Here is a 20,682-nt window from a genome sequence, read left to right as displayed (position 1 = left end):
AGCAGGTGGAATGATTTTCTAGATAGAGGTAACATTATTTGCAAAGACCACCTCCCCCCAACATGCCATGGATTTGCTATGTGTAAAGGACAGGAAGAAGGCTTTTGTGGGTTGACACATAGTGGGCCAGGGAGAGAGTGGTACTGGATGAGGTTGGACAAGTAGGTGGTGTCCTAAATTAAGAGATTTTTAGTCTGAGTTCAGGGAATCCATTAGAGGGTTTAAGCAGAACTGAGGACATAAGCTGGTTTATGTTTTTAAAAGTTTGTGTTGATTGAGACTTCCCTGGTGGCACAGTGGATAAGAATCCACCTGCTGAAGCAGGGGACATGGGTTTAATCCCTGGTCTGGGAAGATTCCACGTGCCTTGGAGCAGCTAATCCTGTGTGTCCAACTTCTGAGCCTGTGCTCTAGGGCCCATGAGGCACAACTACTGAGCCCGTGTGCTGCAACTGCTGAAGCCCGTGTGCCTAGACCCCGTGCTCTGCAACAAGAGAAGCCACGGGAATGAGAAGTCCAAACACCACAACAAAGAGTCGCCCCCCACTCTCTGCAACTAGGGAAAGATTGTGTGCAGCAACGAAGACCCAATGCAACCAAAAAAAAGTTTGTGTTGATTGATGAATAGAAAAAGGATTGTAAGAAGATGAGGAAGGAAGTAGTGAGACCTAACAGGGGGATATTGCAATAGTCCTGACAAGGGATGATGGTGTGTATATCAGTTATTGCCACAGTAATGCTGTGTGACAGATATCCCCATAAACTTAGTGACATACAGAAAAAAGGATTATTTTTGCTCAGTCAGTGGAATGGTTGCGTAATGCGGCTCTTCTGGGCCAGGCTCAGCTGATCCTGACTGAGCTTGCGCATGTCTGTGATCAGCTGTGGGTCAGGTAGGCAACTCTGCCATATTGCCTGCTTTTCCTGATATGTTTGGGAGGGCCAGCTGGTTGCTGATTGTCTAGGATGGCCTCAACTCAGATGGCTGGGACAACTCTGCTCTCCTCTGTGTGGTGTTGTTACATGACTCTATTCTTATTCTCTCATGGTCATAATAAAGAAGCAAGAAAGGAAGTAGAAATGGGCAGGCAGATTTTTAAGCCTTAGCTGGTGTTCCATTTACTACTGTCACATTGGTCAAGGCAGGTTATTTGAGTACATCGACAGCTACTATGAGGGGCATTGCCAAAGAGCAGGTATACAGAGAGGTATGAAAAGATTCAGGGAGGCATTACAATAAGAGCCATTAGTGCAATCAGTCTGTTGCACTAAAGGGAAAAGTATGGAGTCTTGAATATTCATAGGATATTGGAATATTTTGGAGCCTGGTGGCTCAGTGGGAAGGAGTCCACCTGCAATGCAGGAGATGTGGGTTCGAAGCCTGTTTTGGGAAGATCCCCGGGAGAAGGGAATGGCTACCACTCCAGGATTCTTGCCTAGAGAATTCCATGAACAGAAGAGCTTGGCATGCTGCAGTCCATGGGGTTGCAAAGAGTTGGACACGACTGAGTGACTAACACTTCCACTTCCACAGTCAAAAGAACATGCTGATGGATTAGAGTTGAGGTATGAAAGAGAGGAATGAATCAATGATAGCTCTTAGATTTTTGGCTGAGCAGCTGGGGAGATGGTGAGGCCATTTATTCAGACATCAAAGACTAGATAAAGAGCAAATTTTCGGGGACTATATAGCACTCCATTGTAGCCATGTTACATTTGAGATACTTGCTAAATATTTAAATAAAGATATCAGGATTGCAGTTGGATATATAAATCTGAGGTTCTTGGCAACAGGGCTAAAGATGGAGATGTCAGGGTTATTACCACACAGGTGGTATGTCAAGCCGTGGAACTGGATGAGGCTGCCTCCGAGGAGGATTCATAGATGAAGAAGCAAAACAAGCCCAGGGTAGAGTGCTGGTGCACACCAGTGTTCAGAAGTAAAGGAGGAAAACAGAGGTCAGCAAAGGAGACTGAGAAGGTTCAGCCTCTAAGATTGGAGAAAAATCAAGGAGACTTTGGTGTCACAGAGAACCAACAGAAGCGAAGCATTTCAAGGAGAGAATGGTCAGCTGTGTTAACACTGTTAGGGCAGCAGGGGAGAGAGACTAGAACTGGGAAGTGATCACGGGTTCTGGCAACAAGGCTGTTCTTGGTGATTTTGACACATGAAATCTTAGTGGCCTGATGAGACAGAAACACACCTGGAGCAGTTTGAGGCCAGCACATGAGTTGAGGAGCAGGGATAGCAACCCTAATCCTGTCTTTCAAGAGCTTTTGCTGTAAAGGGACTCAGGTGATACGGTAGTTGGAGGTGACTGTGGGTCAAGGCAGAGGTTTATTTTTGGGAATGTATGTGATGCTTCTGTACCAAAGGGGATGATCCAGTAGAGAGACATCAGGGACACCAAAGAAGGGAAAGCTACAGGCCACAAATGTTGGAGATGGCAGGAGAGGACGGGATTGAGAATTTAGAATAATTAGTGTGTTATCTTCTTTGGGGGTATTTGGGTACTCTGTTTTATTTCTAATTTTGGAATGAAACATTTACCATTGAAGTGAATCGTTTCAGCCAGGGTAAGGAAGAATATGAGTTCTGCTGTAACACTGGGCAGAGGGAATGCGTCTGTATTAGGCTCATTCAGCTACCATCGTAGAGGAGAGATGCAGAGACTTCTTTGGAAGTATTCTATTTCTGTAGGTGGTGCTCAGTGTTTCTTTTTTCTTTTTTTACTTATTTTTATTTTTCGGCTGTGTTGCCTGACATGTGGGATCTTAGTTTACCAACCAGGGATTGAACCTCTCCCCCTGCGGTGGAAACATGGAGTCTTAACTACTGGACTGCCAGGGAAGCCTTCCACGTTTCCTATAATGATAGAAAAACTGATAAATTCAGTTTCTTAGATTTTGATATGGGTAGCAAGTTTGGCACTTCTTGAGCAAAGCTAGGGAGGGAATGTGAATGACAGTGTCCAGATTCTTATAACAGTATGACTTGATGTTTTGATCAGTTCAGTAGATTGCAGACCAGATATGCATTCTGTAATTCCAGCTGGGAGATAAAAATTGCCTTTTATACTTTTTAAGATAAGGTAACTTCAACTTTACCTTTTGAACCATGGTGTTGGAGAAGACTCTTGAGAGTCCCTTGGACTGCAAGGAGATCCAACCAGTCCATCCTAAAGGAGATCAGTCCTGGGTATTCATTGGAAGGACTGATGTTGAAGCTGAAACTCCAATACTTTGGCCACCTGATGTGAAGAGCTGACTCATTTGAAAAGACCCCGATGCTGGGAAAGATTGAGGGTGGGAGGAGAAGGGGATGACAGAAGATGAGATGGCTGGATGGCATCACCAACTCAATGGACATGAGTTTGGGCAAACTCCAAGAGTTGGTGATGGACAGGGAGGCCTGGCATGCTGCGGTTCATGGGGTTGCAGAGTCGGACATGACTGAGCAACTGAACTGAACTTCAACTTGAAACTATAATATAAAGCAAATATATTAAATGAATGGTAATTTAAAATGTATTTTGTAGAAGTTCATGTGTACATTTGATGATATTTAAGCAACTATTTTCACCAGCCTTCCTGGAATCTGTGCTCTGTGTGTGGTGGGGTGAGGATGGTGGTGTTGAAAAAAGTAGTACCCTGTCTCAGAGTATCTTCCCAGTCTTCGAAGATTTTTGTTCAGTTGCTGTGAATCTGTTTTCCTATTTCACTGATTTAAAATATTAGTGCTTGTGCAGTTCATATTGTGAACTGAGAACCACATCAGTCACCACTCTGTTTTTTATTGCTTTCTGATTTGGTGGAAATAATACTGAAAAAGACATCTGCTAGGGCCTTAGTTGGAGAAGACAATGGCAAGCCACTCCAGTACTCTTGCCTAGAAAATCCCATGGATGGAGGAGCCTGGTGGGCTGCAGTCCATGGGGTCGCTACGAGTCAGACCGACTGAGCGACTTCACTTTCACTTTTCACTTTCACACAATGGAGAAGGCAATGGCAACCCACTCCAGTGTTCTTGCCTGGAGAATCCCAGGGATGGCAGAACCTGGTGGGCTGCCATCTATGGGGTCTCACAGAGTCGGACGCGACTGAAGTGACTTAGCAGCAGCAGCAGCAGCAGCAGGGCCTTAGTAATTCTTATATATAGCAGTCTGTTAGTTCAAAGGACTGTTAGTTCAAAGTTAGCAGAAATATTAGGAAGTCAAGAAGCAAGACGTAAATCAGATGAAGTCAGAATCTCAAAATGTAAATGCTTCTAGTGTGAAGCTGTAGATCTTTGGAATTGTTGGTGTTTTCTGTTATCTTAGATCATTCAGGAGGGTGTATCTGAAAATACTTAGCCTTCAAAAATTTTTACAGCAAATATGTTGATTATTATATTATTAATGTAATATTTACATTTCTTTCACATGTTGGAGAGTAAGTCTGAATTTCATTTAATTTTTATTGAAAATGAGCTTAAGCGCGTTTATCAGATATGGCTCAAGGATCATATCTATTTACCTAATTCTGTACTCGACTCTTCTTTCTTTTTTTTGGCCATGCTTTGTGACTTATGGGATCTTAGTTCTGCCACCCATTTCTCCTGAGGTGCCGTGGCTGATAGCCTGCAAGTGCTCAAAATGTGAGTGAGGCCATTCTGGACATTGAGCAGAATTGTTCCCCTGACAGAATCAGGAGGAAGAATACATTTTAATTGTTTTCATGTTCATAATTACAGAATGGGGTGTATTTTGCTGGTGGTTTTTCTCATCAGAAGCTAATGGACACAGCTTCCAGTGCTGGTGGACGTTTCTGCTGATGCTGTGTTGGGCTCATCTGGACACAGTGTGGCTGTGTCTTCTATGGAACATTCAAGGCTAATTTTGATTATATTCAGTTTCTGTTGTATGAACTGATGTGAGAACCAACTTCCATATAAGTTTTGCTTGGTTTCACTCTGTTTTATTCCTTCCTTCTGGTTTGTGATTTCTCCTTCTACTTTTGATTCTCATCTGTATGTTATTTACATATTGTACATTTATATTTTTCTTAAATTTTTTTAATTGAGAATAAATTCAGGTAACCACCATTTGAACCAACTTGAAGAGTACAATCCTGTGGTTTTTAATATATATACAATGTTGTATAACCACCACCACCATCTAACTCCAGAAGATTCTTATCACTTAAAAAAAAAACTGTACACACCCACCCTACCCCATTCTCTCTTCATTTCAGCCAAACGATAGTCTACTTTCTTTCTCTATGGGTTTGCCTGTTCTGGACATTTCACATAAACAGTGTTCTGGTCATTTCACATAAATGGAATCAATATAATGTGGCCTTTTGTGCTTGGCTTCTTTTACTTAGTATAATATTTTCAAAGCTCATTTGTGTTGCACTATGAATCAGTACCTCATTGTTTTTTTCTGGTGGAGTAACATTCAGTTGTATGGGTTTATATATATCTCCATACATCAGTGTATGGACATTTGGGTTGTTTCCACTTTTTGGCTATTATGACTAATACCTCTATGCGCAGTAGTTTATAAGCCTCTTTGTGAATATATGTTTTCAATTCTCTTGGGTATGTACTTAAGAGTGGAAGTGCTGGGTCATAGCTTAACTCTATGTTTAACTTTTGAGGAACTACCAAACTGGTTTTCACAGTGGCTGTATCACTTTACATTCCTACTAACAATGGATGAGGGTTCCCATTTCTCCATATTCTTGTCAATCCTTATTTTCCTTTTTTTGGGATTATAACTAGCCTAGTATGTGTATAGTAGGAACTCCTTGTGCTTTTGATTTATGTATTCCTAAAAGCAAGACAGTTCCAGAAAAACATCTGCTTTATTGACTAAGCCAAAGCCTTTGACTGTGTGGATCACAATAAACTGTGGAAAATTCTGAAAGAGATGGGAATACTAGACCACCTGACCTGCCTCTTGAGAAATCTGTATGCAGGTCAGGAAGCAACAGTTAGAACTGGACATGGAACAACAGACTGGTTCCAAATAGGGAAAGGAGTATGTCAAGGCTGTATATTGTCACCCTGCTTATTTAACTTAATGCAGAATGCATCATGAGAAACGCTGGGCTGTATGAAACACAAACTGGAATCAAGATTGCTGGGAGAAATATCAATAATCTCAGATATGCAGATGACACCAACCTTACGCCAGAAAGTGAAGAACTAAAGAGCCTCTTGATGAAAGTGAAAGAAGAGAGTGAAAAAGTTGGCTTAAAACTCAACATTCAGAAAACTAAGATCATGGTATTCAGTCCCATCACTTCACGGCAGATAGATAGGGAAACAGTGGAAACAGTGTCAGACTTTATTTTCTTGGGCTCCAAAATCACTGCAGATGCTGACTGCAGCCATGAAATTAAAAGACACCTGCTCCTTGGAAGAAAAGTTATGACCAACCTAGACAGCATATTAAAAAGCAGAGACATTACTTTGCCAAGAAAGGTCTGCCTAGTCAAAGCTATGGTTTTTCCAATAGTCATGTATGGATGTGAGAGTTGGACTGTAAAGAAAGCTGAGCGCTGAAGAATTGATGCTTTTGAACTGTGGTGTTGGATACGACTTTTGGGAGTCCCTTGGACTGCAAGGAGATCCAACCAGTCCATACTAAAGGAAATCAGTCCTGAGTGTTCATTAGAAGAACTGATGTTGAAGCTGAAACTCCAATACTTTGGCCACCTGATATAAAGAACTGGCTCATTTGAAAAGACCCTGATGCTGGGAAAGATTGAAGGTGGGAAGAAAAGGGGACAACAGAGGGTGAGATGGTTGGATGGCATCACCAACTCAATGGACATGAGTTTGAGTAAACTCTGGGAGTTGATAATGGACAGGGAGGCCTGGCGTGCTGTAGTCCAGGGATCTCAAAGAATTGGACATGACTGAGCGACTGGACTGAACTGAAAAGCTAATGATGTTGAGCATTTTTTCAAGTGTTTATTAGCCTTTTGACATCTTTGGGAAAATGTCTACTTAAGTCCTTTACCTGTTAATTAAAAAAAAATTATTCAGTTGTAAGTGTTATATTCTGGATACTAGACTCTTACTGGTGCCTCAGCTGGTAAAGAATCTACCTTCTATGCAGGAGACCTGGGTTCAATCCCTGGTTTGGGAAGATCCCCTGGAGAAGGGAATGGTTACCCACTCCAGTATTTGGCCTGGAGAATTCCATGGACTGTATAGTCCATGGGTCACAAAGAGTCAGACACGACTGAGTGACTTTCACTTCACTTCAGACTCTTATTGGGTATGTCATTTGTGAATTCTTTCTCTCATATGTGGGTTGTCTTTTCACTTCCTTTGTAGTGTCCCTAGACATACAGAAGTTTTTGAGTTGAAGTCCAGTTTCTCTCTTTCGTCACTTGTGCTCTTCTTGAAGTTGTGTTTAAAAAGCCATTGTGTGAACTAAAATCATGAAAACTTACTGCTATGTTTCCTTCTGAGAGTTTTTGTAATTTTAGTTTTTACATTGTCTTTGATCCATTTAGAAATCATTTTTGTTTGTGGTGTGAAGTAGGGATCCCAATTCACTTATATCCAGTTGTCTCAGAACCATTTGTTGGAAAGACTGCTCTTTCCTTGTGGAATAGTGTTGGCATGCTCATCAAAAATCAGTTAACCATAGATGTGTGGGGTTTCTTTCTGGACTCCCAGTTCTACACTGTTGATCTGTACATCTATCTTTATATAATATTACACTGTTTGGATTCCTGTAATATTGTAGTGAAAGTGAAAGTGTTAGTTGCTCAGTTGTGTCTGACTCTGCAACCGCACGGACTGTAGCCCACCAGTTTCTTCTGGCCATGGAATTCTCCAGGCAAGAGTACTGGAGTGGGTTGCCATTCCCTTTGAAATTGGGAATATGAGACCACCAGCCTTTTGTTTTTCAAGATTAAATGGCTATTTGGCATTACTGTGTGAGTTTTAGTATCAGCTTGTCCATTTTTGCAAAAAAAGAAAAAACAAAAAAGGCAATTGGAATTTTGATGCAGATTATGTTGAATCTGTAGAGCCATTTGATAATGAGTGCCATTTTAGCAATATTAAGAATTTCAATCCTTGAGCATGGACATCTTTCCCTTTATTTTGGTCTTCTTACATTTCTTTTAACAGCATTTTGTAGTTTCCAATGCATAAGCCTCACACATCTTTGGTTAAATTTTGTTCATGTTTCTTTTTTTTTTTTTTTTTTCTTTTTTGGTGGAGTCATATGGCTTGTGGATCTTAGGTTCCTGGCCAGGGATGGAACCTGGGCCCTTGGCAGAGAAAGCATGGAGTCCTAACCACTGGGCCTCAAGGAAATTCCCATGTTCATGTAGTTTTTAAAAATTTATTGAAGAATAATTGATTTACAATGTTGTGTTAATTTCTTCTGTACAGCAGAGTGATTCAGTTATGCATGCATATATATATATTCTTCTTCATATCCTTTCTATTGTGGCTTATTACAGGATATTGAATATAGTTCCTTGTGTTACACACTAGGACCTTGTTGTTTATCCATTCTATATATAGTAGTTTGCGTCTGCTAATCCCAAACTCCCGATCCATCCCTCCCTCCACACCACTCCCCTTTGTCTGTCCCAAGTCTGTTCTCTCTGTCTGTGCGTCTGTTTCTGTTTCACAGATAAGTTCACTTGTATCATGTGTTAGATTCCACATATAAGTGATAATCACATTATTTGTCTTTCTGACTTATTTTACTTAGTATGATAATCTCTAGGTCCGTCTCTGTTGCTCCATGTTGCTGCCGATGGCATCATTTCATTCTTTTTTTATGGCTGAGTAATGTACCACATCTCCTTTATCTGTTCATCTGTTGATGGGCATTTAGGTCATTTCCATGTCTTGGCTATTGTGAATAGTGCTGCTATTGTTTATGTGTTTTTATTGTAAGATGTCTCAATTTCTCTCTGAATGTATACAAGGTATAAATTGTAAATCAATACAAATAAAATTTTTAATGTAGTTCATCAGCTATATAATGTAGTCAGACTTTTACTATAAAAGTCTGAGAGTAAGGACACAAGATTTCTATTCTTAAAGGTATTAGTATTATATTAGTTACATTCTATTTTCTTTCTTTGTTTATAAAATGGTACTTGCACTTACTATGGGACTCTGGTGCATTTTAATTTCTTAGTGATAATAGTAGCACTACAAAAATTAAAATGGTAAGACTAAGAGCAAACACTTAACACTTAAGTGCATGTACTCTTCTGAGTGCTTTCTGTGTATTAACTCATTTAATGAAATTCTGAGTGGGGGTGCAGTTTTAAAAGCTAAGGGACTGTGAGTTTGTGTGTATGAAACTTTACATTTGAATGCCATTTTTAAAAACATAATTTTAATCTAGAGTTCTTAAAAATAGCTATAGTGAGTTGTTAGTTTTAAAAATTAAGATACTAATAATAGTATTAATGAACAAAGAGAGGGAAGTAGTATTTGTCAACTTAGCTTTTGTGTACTCTGAATTATTGGTAGAGAGGTTTGGACCCAATGATTCTAATTATTGGAGCACCCAGCTCTCATTTTCTGTAAACAAATAACTTGAATATGAATAAGCTGTAAACATCACAGTCCTCTGTATGGCACTTGAGAAGGATATTGGAGGAGAGGGCTCTTTAAAGCTTTAGACAGAAACTCTGCTGGAGTATAAGCTCGAAGAAGGTGGGGCCTGTGTTTTCCATTGCACTGTTGTAATCCTCTCACAGCATTAGATGTAAAGTGGATTTTAAACAAACTATTTGGTTGAAAAATTAATGAACAAATGAATACAAGGCTGAAAAAGAATCAGTTTGGATTTTGATTTCTTTTTGATAGTGGAAATACCATTCTCTCCTTTGGGAATATGTGTGTGTGTATTTGGGTAGAAATGGAAGAGAGAAAGGATTATTGAAATAGAATATGTTTAAATTAATGGAAGTTGTTTTTACTGTTTTTCTTCAAACTCACCTTGCATTTAGTGGGGCTGAGCCCTTGTTCAACCATCTTCCATGGGTGACAACTAACTCAGCCCTTACCCCAGCTCAGACATCATCTTCTCTGATTATCTTTCTACCTTCTACCTTTGGGCAGAGCTGAACCTTGTATCCATCTGTGATTTGGCACTTACCACATGGTTAATGACATTTTTACTTTCCGTTATATATGTCCTTTCTCCTACGTTGTGGATACCTTATTGGCTATGTCTTCTGCTTTATTCCCAGAACCTGATAGCGTATCTGGCACTTAGCAGATACTCAGTTAACAGTTGTTGAATATGAAGACATGTATCAGTTCAAAACAAAGGTATGGCAAAATGAACTGACTGTTGGCTATGTATAAGAAACTTTATGTGGATTTTTCTGATTTATACCTCATGTTACTCCATTAAGGTTGGTACCATTATCCTTATTATGAAGGTAAGGGAATAGTGTCAAAAGAGTTAAGTAACTTGTATGAAGTTATACAACTAATAAATGGCAAAGCTAAGATTTAGAGCCAGGTCAGTGAGACTTAAAAGTTCAGGCTCTTGTAGGCAAAATATTCTTGGACGTAAAGTGTAGCAATGTCTTCTTAGGTCAGTCTCCCAAGACAATAGAAATAGAAGCAAAAATAAATAAATGGGACCTAATCAAATGTATAACCTTTTGTGCAGCGAAAGAAACCATAAACAAAATGAAAAGACAGCCTATGGACTGGGAGAAAATATTTACAAACAATGCGAATGATAAGGGCTTAATTTCCAAAATATACGAACAGCCAAGGCAATTCAATAACAAAAAAACCAAACAACCCAGTCAAAAAATGGACAGAAGACGTAAATAGACATTTCTCCGGAGAAGACATACAGGTGGCCCAAGGCACATGAGAAGAGGCTTAATATCACTAATTATCTGGGAAATGCAAATCAAAACTACTTATCTCACAGTAGTCAGAATGTCCTAGGGAGGATGTGAAGAAAAGGGAAACCTCCTACACTGTTGGTGGGAGGGTAAATTGATGCAGCCCACATGGAAACTAGTATGGAGGTTTCTTAAAAAACTAAAAATAAAGTCACCATATGATCCGGCAATCCCACTACTGGGCATTTATCTGGAGAAAACTCTAGGACAAAGTATATGTGCATCCCAATGTTCATAGCAGCACTAGTTACAATAGCCAAGATGTGAAAGTAACATATATGCCCATTGACACATGAATGGATAAAGAAGAGGTGGGATGTATATACAATGGAATATTACTCAGCTGTAAAAAGAATGAAATAATGCCATTTGCAGCAACGTGGATGGACCTAGAGATTATCAAACTAAGTGAAGTAAGTCAGACAAAGACAAATATATGATATCACTTATATGTGGAATCTAAAATATGACACAAATGATCTTATTTACAAAACAGAAACAGGCTTCCAGATGTAGAAGACAAATTTATGATTACCAAAGGGGAAAGGAGGTGGGGGAGGGATAAATTAGGAGTTTGAAATTAGCAGATACAAACTATCAATACTATATATAAAATAGATAAAAACAAGGCCATACTATATAGTACAGGGAACTGTATGCAATATCTTATAACCTATAATGGAAAAGAATATGAAAAAAGACTACATATATGTATATGTATAACAGAATCACTTTCCTGTACACCTGAAACTAACACAGTCTATAAATCAATCATACTACAATAGAAAAAAAGTTAGGTTCTTTCTACTAAATCATTCTGCTTAAACCAGGAGTTCTAATGTAAGTAATTGGTGACATAAGATGACGGAGGGTGACATAGGGAAAGAAATCGTTAGGATAATGTATAAAGAACCATTGGTTATATCTTCTACAGCTCTGTCAGGGGACATATTAAAATTTTTAGAGTTAATATGTCAAAAGATATAGGCTTGCCTTCGAGATGGTTGAATTTCCTGTGTTTAATACAGTGGTATTAAACAGTGGCAGAGTTCCAAAGAATAGCAAGGAGAGATAAGAAAGCCTTCCTCAGCGATCATGCAAAGAAATAGAGGAAAACAACAGAATGGTAAAGACTAGAGATCTCTTCAAGAAAATTAGAGATACCAAGGGAACATTTCATGCAAAGATGGGCTCGATAAAGGACAGAAATGGTATGAACCTAACAGAAACAGAAGATATTAAGAAGAGATGGCAAGAATACACAGAAGAACTGTACAAAAAAGATCTTCACGAGCCAGATAATCATGATGGTATGGTCACTGACCTAGAGCCAGACATCCTGGAATGTGAAGTCAAGTGAGCCTTAGAAAGCATCACTACAAACAAAGCTAGTGGAGGTGATGGAATTCCAGTTGAGCTCTTTCAAATCCTGAAAGATGATGCTCTGAAAGTGCTGCACTCAATATGCCAGCAAATTTGGAAAACTCAGCAGTGGCCACAGGACTGGAAAAGGTCAGTTTTCATTCCAATCCCAAAGAAAGGCAATGCCAAAGAATGCTCAAACTACTGCATAATTGCACTCATCTCACACACTAGTAAAGTAATGCTCAAAATTCTCCAAGCCAGGCTTCAGCAATATGGGAACCGTGAACTTCATGATGTTCAAGCTGGTTTTAGAAAAGGCAGAAGAACCAGAGATCAAATTGCCAACATCTGCTGGATCATGGAAAAAGCAAGAGAGTTCCAGAAAAACATCTATTTCTGCTTTATTGACTATGCCAAAGCCTTTGACTGTGTGGATCACAATAAACTGTGGAAAATTCTGGGAGAGATGGGAATACCAGACTAACTGACTTGCCTCTTGAGAAACCTATATGCAGGTCAGGAAGCAACAGTTAGAACTGGACATGGAACAACAGACTGGTTCCAAATAGGAAAAGGAGTTCGTCAAGGCTGTATATTGTCACCCTGCTTATTTAACTTCTATGCAGAGTACATCATGAGAAATGCTGGACTGGAAGAAACACAAGCTGGAATCAAGATTGCTGGGAGAAATATCAATAACCTCAGATATGCAGATGACACCACCTTTATGGCAGAAAGTGAAGAGGAACTCAAAAGCCTCTTGATGAAAGTGAAAGAGGAGAGTGAAAAAGTTGGCTTAAAGCTCAACATTCAGAAAATGAAGATTGTGGCATCTGGTCCCATCACTTCATGGGAAATAGATGGGGAAACCGTGGAAACAGTGTCAGACTATATTGTTTTGGGCTCTAAAATCACTGCAGATGGTGATTTCAGCCATGAAATTAAAAGACGCTTACTCCTTGGAAGGAAAGTTATGACCAACCTACATAGCATATTGAAAAGCAGAGACATTACTTTGCCAACAAAGGTCCGTCTAGTCAAGGCCATGGTTTTTCCAGTGGTCATGTATAGATGTGAGAGTTGGACTATGAAGAAAGCTGAGCACCGAAGAATTGATGCTTTTGAACTGTGGTGTTGGAGAAGACTCTTGAGAGTCTCTTGGACTGCAAGGAGATCCAACCAGTCCATCCTGAAGGATATCAGTCCTGGGTGTTCTTTGGTAGGACCAATGCTAAAACTGAAACTCCAATACTTTGGCCACCTCATGTGAAGAGTTGACTCATTGGAAAAGACTCTGATGCTGGGAGGGATTGGGGGCAGGAGGAAAAGGGGACAACAGAGGATGAGATGGCTGGATGGCATCACTGACTCGATGGACATGAGTCTAAGTGAACTCCGGGAGTTGGTGATAGACAGGGAGGCCTGGCATGCTGCGATTCATGGGGTCGCAAAGAGTCGGACATGACTGAGTGACTGAACTGAACTGAACTGAACTGAGTACAGTGGTAATATAGGGAACAAGTGGGTTTCCAAAATGTTGAGCTACATAGAATTTTAGGGCTGACAACATTAGAGTTCCTCAGCTTCAAGGCATTAATTTAGAGATAACGTCATAGGACATTAGAGTTTGTGAGTTTTGCTTTCAGTTGCATTGTCAACTGAGGGCAGAGAAGATTCTTCTACACCGTGAGGTTCACTTTTATATTGTAACAAGGGATTCAGAATAGTGGCGGACAAAGACCCGCCACATTGATGAGACAGAGCAGGAGAGCTGGGAGGAAACACCGTCATTTCCCAGCCTCAGAGATGGGTGAAACTTGGAGCTTTGAGCTGCTAACCCTGTCAGGAAAAAGAACCTCTTGCATAGGTCAGACTTAATCCTCCGGAACATCTCAGAGGACAGAAAGATCCTGTTAGTTTTTTGGTGATTTATGATTAAAAGACAAAGACCCTGATGATTTGCAATACAGTTAGATGTACTTTTGAAAAAGATTTTTCCTGCAAGTCTGTCCAGTGACAATAAGAGAAACTAAAAATGGTGAAGGATCTGAAGTAGATACTTCTGTTACTTTTGTGGTTTGGCTTCTGAGGTAAATACCACCAAGGCTTAAATAGAGTGAAATTGTTAAGCTATCAAGTACTTATTGAATACCTGTTGTATTTCAGGCAGAAGTACTGGTTGCTGGATCCTGCCAAATGTTATACTTTGTTTTGCTTGATTTTCTGTTAAGACAGAGTATTATTCAGGGTGGGAGAAATACTTGGTAATATGCTTCTGAGAATTGCTGTGGAATGGAATGGAGATTTATATATCTGTATAGGGTATGTATGTGCACATGGGCTCAATCGTGTCTGACTCTACGACCCCATGGACTGTAGCCTACCAGGCTCCTCTGTCCACGGGATTTCCCAGGTAAGAATACTGGAGTGGGCTGCCATTTCCTTCTCCAACATATATATACATACATACATAGATATCAACTAACTTATTCTGTTGTGGCTGCCTAAATAACAGAATTGCCTTTTTTTTTTTTTAATTTTGGCTGTGGTGTATGGGCCTCATTGTGATACACGGGCTCTTATTGCAGTACCCGGGCTCTCTCTAGTCGCAGTGCAAGGGCTGCTCGCCATGGTGCATGCGCTTCTCATGTTGTGCATGTGGGCTCAATAACGCAGGGGATCAGGGGCTGTGGAACGAGGGCTTTGTTGTCCCGTAGCATATGGGATCTTAGTTCCCTGACCAGGGATAGAACCTACATCCCCTGCATTGGAAGACAGATTCTTAACCACTGGACCACCAGGGAAGTCCCAGTATTGCTTGTTTATGTCAAGTTGATTTTTACAATTTCACACAGCACTGGGAAAAAAATTGGACATCAGTTTCTTTAATAGAATATAATTTTTCAAATGAAATTTTCAGTTGCACTGAAATATGCAACCGTCTGTTGGCTAAACATGATGTTAAGATTTAATGCTTGGCTGTCTCCCCAAAATGAGAAGTATCTAGCTTCAGAATCTTTGTATGGTTAGGGAATGCTTATGTGGGGGAAACTTTTATTTTGGAGAAAGTAGTTGAAAATAGTAGGATGATGATGAAGTGAAAGTTCTGTAACTACTAAATTTCAATTCAAGCTGTTGACAAATTCTGGAAGTTCCATGAAACCATTTCTAAATTCTTTAACACTCAGAATGGCCTTTTTCTTTCCAAAGATTTGTAGTATGTGTATTGAATAAATCTTGCCCCCCATGGAAATGTGTTTTTAATTCTGTAATTGAATTCAGACAGACATGTTACTCTAGTTAAATTTTATTTTAATTTCAGTCATATACTTGGAATGCATTTGGTCTGTAAAGTAAAGGATATATGTAGTTAAAAGAGTCATTCTTCTGTAACCAAGACTTCTGCTTTTCTCTTTAAGTTCTTTTCTTCACAACAAAACATGGCAAAAGTAAATCTCATGATGGAGAGCCAGTACATAACTTCTGAAAATGAGAGTGAACACATGCCATTTTAAACTTTTCTTTCTTGTTTATGATTCAGATAAAAATCAAGCAACTTGATAAGAACATTTTCATATCTGTTAATATGTGCAAGTGATTATACAGACCAGAATATTAACATCTATTAATACTTTTATTCATGTGTTGGTGTACATCTAGCTATCTGTCAGAATTCTGGAAGTTCCATGAAACCATTTCTCAATTCTTTAAGACCCAGAATGGCCTTGTTTCTTTCCAAATATTTGTAGTATGTGTATTGAATAAATCTTTCTCCCCCATGGAAAGATATTTTTAATTCTGTAATTTCATTAAATTACAGTTAATTTGATTGTAATTCTGTAATATCCTCATTGATGTGGTCTACCATATTTTGAAGAGGGGTAGTTGTTCTTCTTTAGTGATTACATGTTAGTGATTTTTAAGGTCTATTGGTGTTCCAAAACAGCTTTGTCCATGTCACTTGTATGGCCCTCAACAGACTGCATTGTAGCTCTTTGTTTTAAAATTGCTTTTCCCTATGCCTGCCTAGAGCAGAGTTCTTGTCTTGCTAACCTTTGTAACCTCTTCAGTGCCTCCTGCATAGTTCTCATACATCACGGCTTCGCAATAAATGCCAGAATGAATGATCATATATGAATGTCTGGAATTATTATTGTGGACAGATTATGTCATCAACTGAACATGGTGAAAAGATGGATGAGTGAAGAAGAGGAAACATTTAAGGGAAGGAAGAGGGTTGACAGGGATTAGAAATGAATGAAATGAGAATGAGATGATCAGGAATGATAAAGTACATTAATTATATGTCCTGGTTATGTATTGCTGTGTAACCAACCACCTTAAACTTACCAGCACACAATCACAACCACTTTATTACACTCATGGATTCTGTAGGCTAAATATTGGACTAGGGCACAGTGGGAATGTCTACTCCACAATATCTGATGCTTGTAAAACTTGGTATCTGGGAGCAACTTGGACAGCTCAGAGCTGGAATCATCTGAGGGTTTTTTCACTCATCTGTCTCAGGCGTCTGGGCTGGGATGATTTGAAGCCTGGGCTCAGCAGAAATTCTCCACTGGAACACCCTGTATGTGACTTCTCTATTTGGCAGGAGCTTCTCTCATTATGGTAGCTAGGTTCCAAGTAAGACTGTCCCAAGTATGAGAAGTCTGAAAAAACAAGACAGAAGCTACTTGGCCTTTTCTGGCCTAGCCTCACAGATTACCCAGTATCCCTTCCACTGTACTCTATTAGTTGAAGGAATCAAAATCCCACTCAAATTCCATGGGAGGAGTGTAAGTCAATTTGCATCTGTTTTTAAAAACAGCTGTATTACATGTCATAAGTGGTTCAGACAATGGCAGTGATGGGTAGAGCCAAAAACAGGGAAGTACATTATCAATTTACTTCATTAGGGAGAGTGTGTGTGAGAAAGGTCCAGTTCCATTCTTTTGTGTATAGCTATCCAGTTTTCCCAACACCATTTATTTATTTGTATTCTTTTCTTTTTGGAAAAATTATTTCATGTATTTATTTTTGGCTGTGCTGGCTCTTTGTTACTCCATGGGCTTTTCTCTAGTTGTGGGGAATGGAGACTACTCTCTCATTACAGTGTGTGGGCTTCTCATTATGGTGACTCCTCCTATTGCTGAGCACAGGCTTTAGGGTGCCCGACTTTAGTAGTTGTGGCACGTGGGCTCAGTAGTTACAGCTCCTGGGCTCTAGAGCACAGGCTCAATAGCTGTGGTGCATGGGCTTAGTTGCTCCACATGCCATGAGGGATCTTCTCAGATCAGAGATTGAACTCTTGTCTCCTGCATTGGCAGGTGGATTCTTTACCACTGAGCCTCGGGGAATCTCCCCTACACCACGTACTGAAGAGATTGTCTTTTCTTCCATTGTATATGCTTGCCTCTTTTGCTGTAGCTTGACTGTGTGAGTGTAGGTTTATTAGGGGGCTCTCTAGTGTGTTCCACTGATCTGTGTGTCTTTTTGTGTCAGTGCCATACAGTTTTGATTACAGCACTGTAAGTTTGTAGTATAGTTTGAAATCAGGGAGTGTTATACCCCAGCTTTGTTCTCTCTTAAAATTGTTTTGTCTATTTGCGGTCATTTGTGGTTCCAAACTTTCCAGCTGGTGCTAGTGGCAAAGAACCTGCTTGCCAGTGCAGGAGATGTAAGAGACTCGAGTTTGATCCCTCAGTTGGGAAGATCCTATGAAGGAAGAAATGGCAATTTACTCCAGTATTCTTGCCTAGGGAATCCCATGGGCAGAGGAGCCTGGTGGACAGAGGAGCACGGGGTCGCAAAGAATTGTACTGAAGTGACTTAGCATGCATGTGATTGCAAACAAATTCAGGATTATTTGTTGTAGTTCTATGAAAAATGACATTGGTATTTTGATATGGATTACATTGAATCTCTGTAGGTTGCTTTGGGTAGCACATCTAAATGATATTGATTCTTCCAATCTATGAGCATGGTATATCTTTCCATTTATTTGTCTTGTTTTCAGTTTCTTTTCTCAGTGTCTTCGGAGTTTTCAGAGTATAGGTCTCTCATCTCATCAGTTAAATTTATTCCAGTTGTAAAGGGCATTGTTTGCTTTATTTCTCTTTCTGATAGTTTGTTATTAGTATACAGAAATGCAGCAGATTTATGTATATTGCTTTTCTTATACCATACTAAAAAATAAACTCAAAGTGGATTAAAGACTTGAATATAAGAGCTGGAACCACAAAACTAGAACACATGGGCAGTAATCTTTTTTTATATCGATCTTAGTAATATTTTTTTAATATGCTGCTAGGGCCACAAAAGCAAAAATAAACAAATGGGACTACCTCAAACTAAGCCTTTGATGAAGTCAACAAAACAAAAAGAGAACCCACTGAATGGGAGAAGATATTTATAAATATATATTTGATAAGGGGTTGATATCCAAAGAACTCCTACAACTCAGTATCAAAAAACAAACAAAAGCCCCAATTAAAATATGGGCAGAGGACCTGAATAGACATTTCCCCAAAGAAGATAAACAAGGCATAGGAAAAGTTGCTCCAGTATCACTCACCACCAGGGACATGCAAATCAAAACCACTATGAGGTATCACCTTACACCTGTTAGAACGGCTCTTAGCAAAAAGAAGAAACAACAAATGTTGAGGAAAGGGAACCCCTGTGCTGTGTTGGTGGGAATGTAAATCAGTGCAGCTACTATAGAAAACTGTATGGAGTTTCCTTAAAGAGTTAAAAAATAGAGCTACCAAATGATCCAGCAGTTCCACTTCTGGGTCTTTATCTGAAGAAAACAAAAACAATAACTCAAAAAGACATATACCTGTAAGTCTTCATTGAAGCATTATTTATGAATAGCTAGTGTTCATTGATAGATGAATGGATAAAGAAGATGTGGTATATATACACAGTGGAATACTGCTGCTGCTGCTGCTGCTAAGTCGCTTCAGTCGTGTCCGACTCTGTGCGACCCCATAGACAGCAACCCACCAGGCTCCCCCGTCCCTGGGATTCTCCAGGCAAGAACACTGGAGTGGGTTGCCATTTCCTTCTCCAATGCATGAAAGTGAAAAGTGAGAGTGAAGTCACCCAGTCGTGCTCGACTCTTAGCGACCCCATGGACTGCAGCCTACCAGACTCCTCTGCCCATGGGATTTTCCAGGCAAGAGTACTGGAGTGGGGTGCCATACTACTTGGCTATAAAAAAGAATGAAATCTTGCCATTTGCAGCAACATGGATGGACCTGGTTACCTTCCAGGTCTAAGTGAAATAAATCGGACAGAGAAAAACACATACTATGACTTTACTTTTATTTGGAATCTAAAAAACAAAACAAATGAACAAAGAAAAGCAAAATGGAAACAGACTCTGATACAGAAAACAAACTGGTGGTTGCCAGAGGGGAGGCGGATGGAAGGATGAGTGAAGGGATGAAGAGGGTCAGTCTTCTGACTATAAAACAAATAAGACATGGGAAAGTAACATACAGCATAAGGAATACAGTCAGTAATACTGTAATAAGTTTGTGTGCTGACAGATAATAACTAGACTTTTATGGCGATCATGTCATAGTGTATAAAAATATTGAATCACTGGTGTATACCCGAAACTAATATAATTGGAGAAGGAAATGGCAACCCACTCCAGTACTCTTGTGTATTAATTATAATCCCATAAGCAAAAGTCAGTGGACATTTTCCTCAGTAATTAGATCATGGCTTATATTCATGATACTTTTTGAATGTAGTTTACAGTATTTAATTGTTGCAAGTGATGTGTAAGAATGTTTCTCCTTCAATAAAAAAATGAAAAAAGAATGTTTTCTATGGAATTGGTATTCTTAGATGTTTAATTTTATCCTTTTTAGAGATCAGGTATATAACAGCTGGCATTTCACTTTGGGAAATTCATCTTTAACTGAGCTCCACAAGCCTTAGAATTAAGGGTAAATAATTCTCTGGTCAAATTTGCCTCCTTATCTTAGGGTGCTCTGTAGTTTCAATTGTGATGCTCACCTTTGGTAAACTTTCTAATGATTCTTTTTAAAAAGGCTACAATTCAGATATACTCACTTTATCTGACTGTCCACTGTGCTTTGGTGCTTTGTTAATGTGTATAGAATTTTCTTTTTATTGTGCTTTAGGCTTGAAAAGCTAACTTCTGCTTTCATGAAGTTTGAACAGGGGAAAGGACAGGAAATAGAAGAAGAGGAGTTATAACAAGGACAAATGTTACGTAGACTGTGGTTTTATTTTTGGCCCTGGAAACCACATACTCCTGTTTGTCGGGGAAGAAATGGTATCACATTACATTATCATGAGGCTTTGCTGACTCAATGAATCATTGGGATCATTGGAAGAGCTTCTGTGATGAGCTGGATAGCG

General features: G+C 39.5%; 1 protein-coding gene across 8 annotated transcripts in view; it reads left to right on the top strand.

The window, feature by feature from the left end:
- TEC (tec protein tyrosine kinase) overlaps positions 1 to 20,682 on the top strand; it is a 168,886-nt gene that overhangs the window by 18,823 nt on the left and 129,381 nt on the right. For 2 of the 8 annotated variants that reach the window (XM_070791404.1, XM_070791405.1), the window contains one exon: positions 10,234 to 10,315. The exons of the other annotated variants lie outside the window; for them this stretch is intronic. In XM_070791404.1, coding sequence (XP_070647505.1) covers positions 10,295 to 10,315 — 21 coding nt within the window. In that variant the 5' untranslated portion in view covers positions 10,234 to 10,294. The remainder of the gene's footprint in view (positions 1 to 10,233; positions 10,316 to 20,682) is intronic. 8 annotated transcript variants of the gene reach the window in all.

The sequence above is a fragment of the Bos indicus genome, chromosome 6 (genome assembly GCF_029378745.1).
Source record: "Bos indicus isolate NIAB-ARS_2022 breed Sahiwal x Tharparkar chromosome 6, NIAB-ARS_B.indTharparkar_mat_pri_1.0, whole genome shotgun sequence".
Classification (NCBI taxonomy): domain Eukaryota; kingdom Metazoa; phylum Chordata; class Mammalia; order Artiodactyla; family Bovidae; genus Bos; species Bos indicus.
This window is presented reverse-complemented; position numbering and strand designations above follow the sequence as displayed.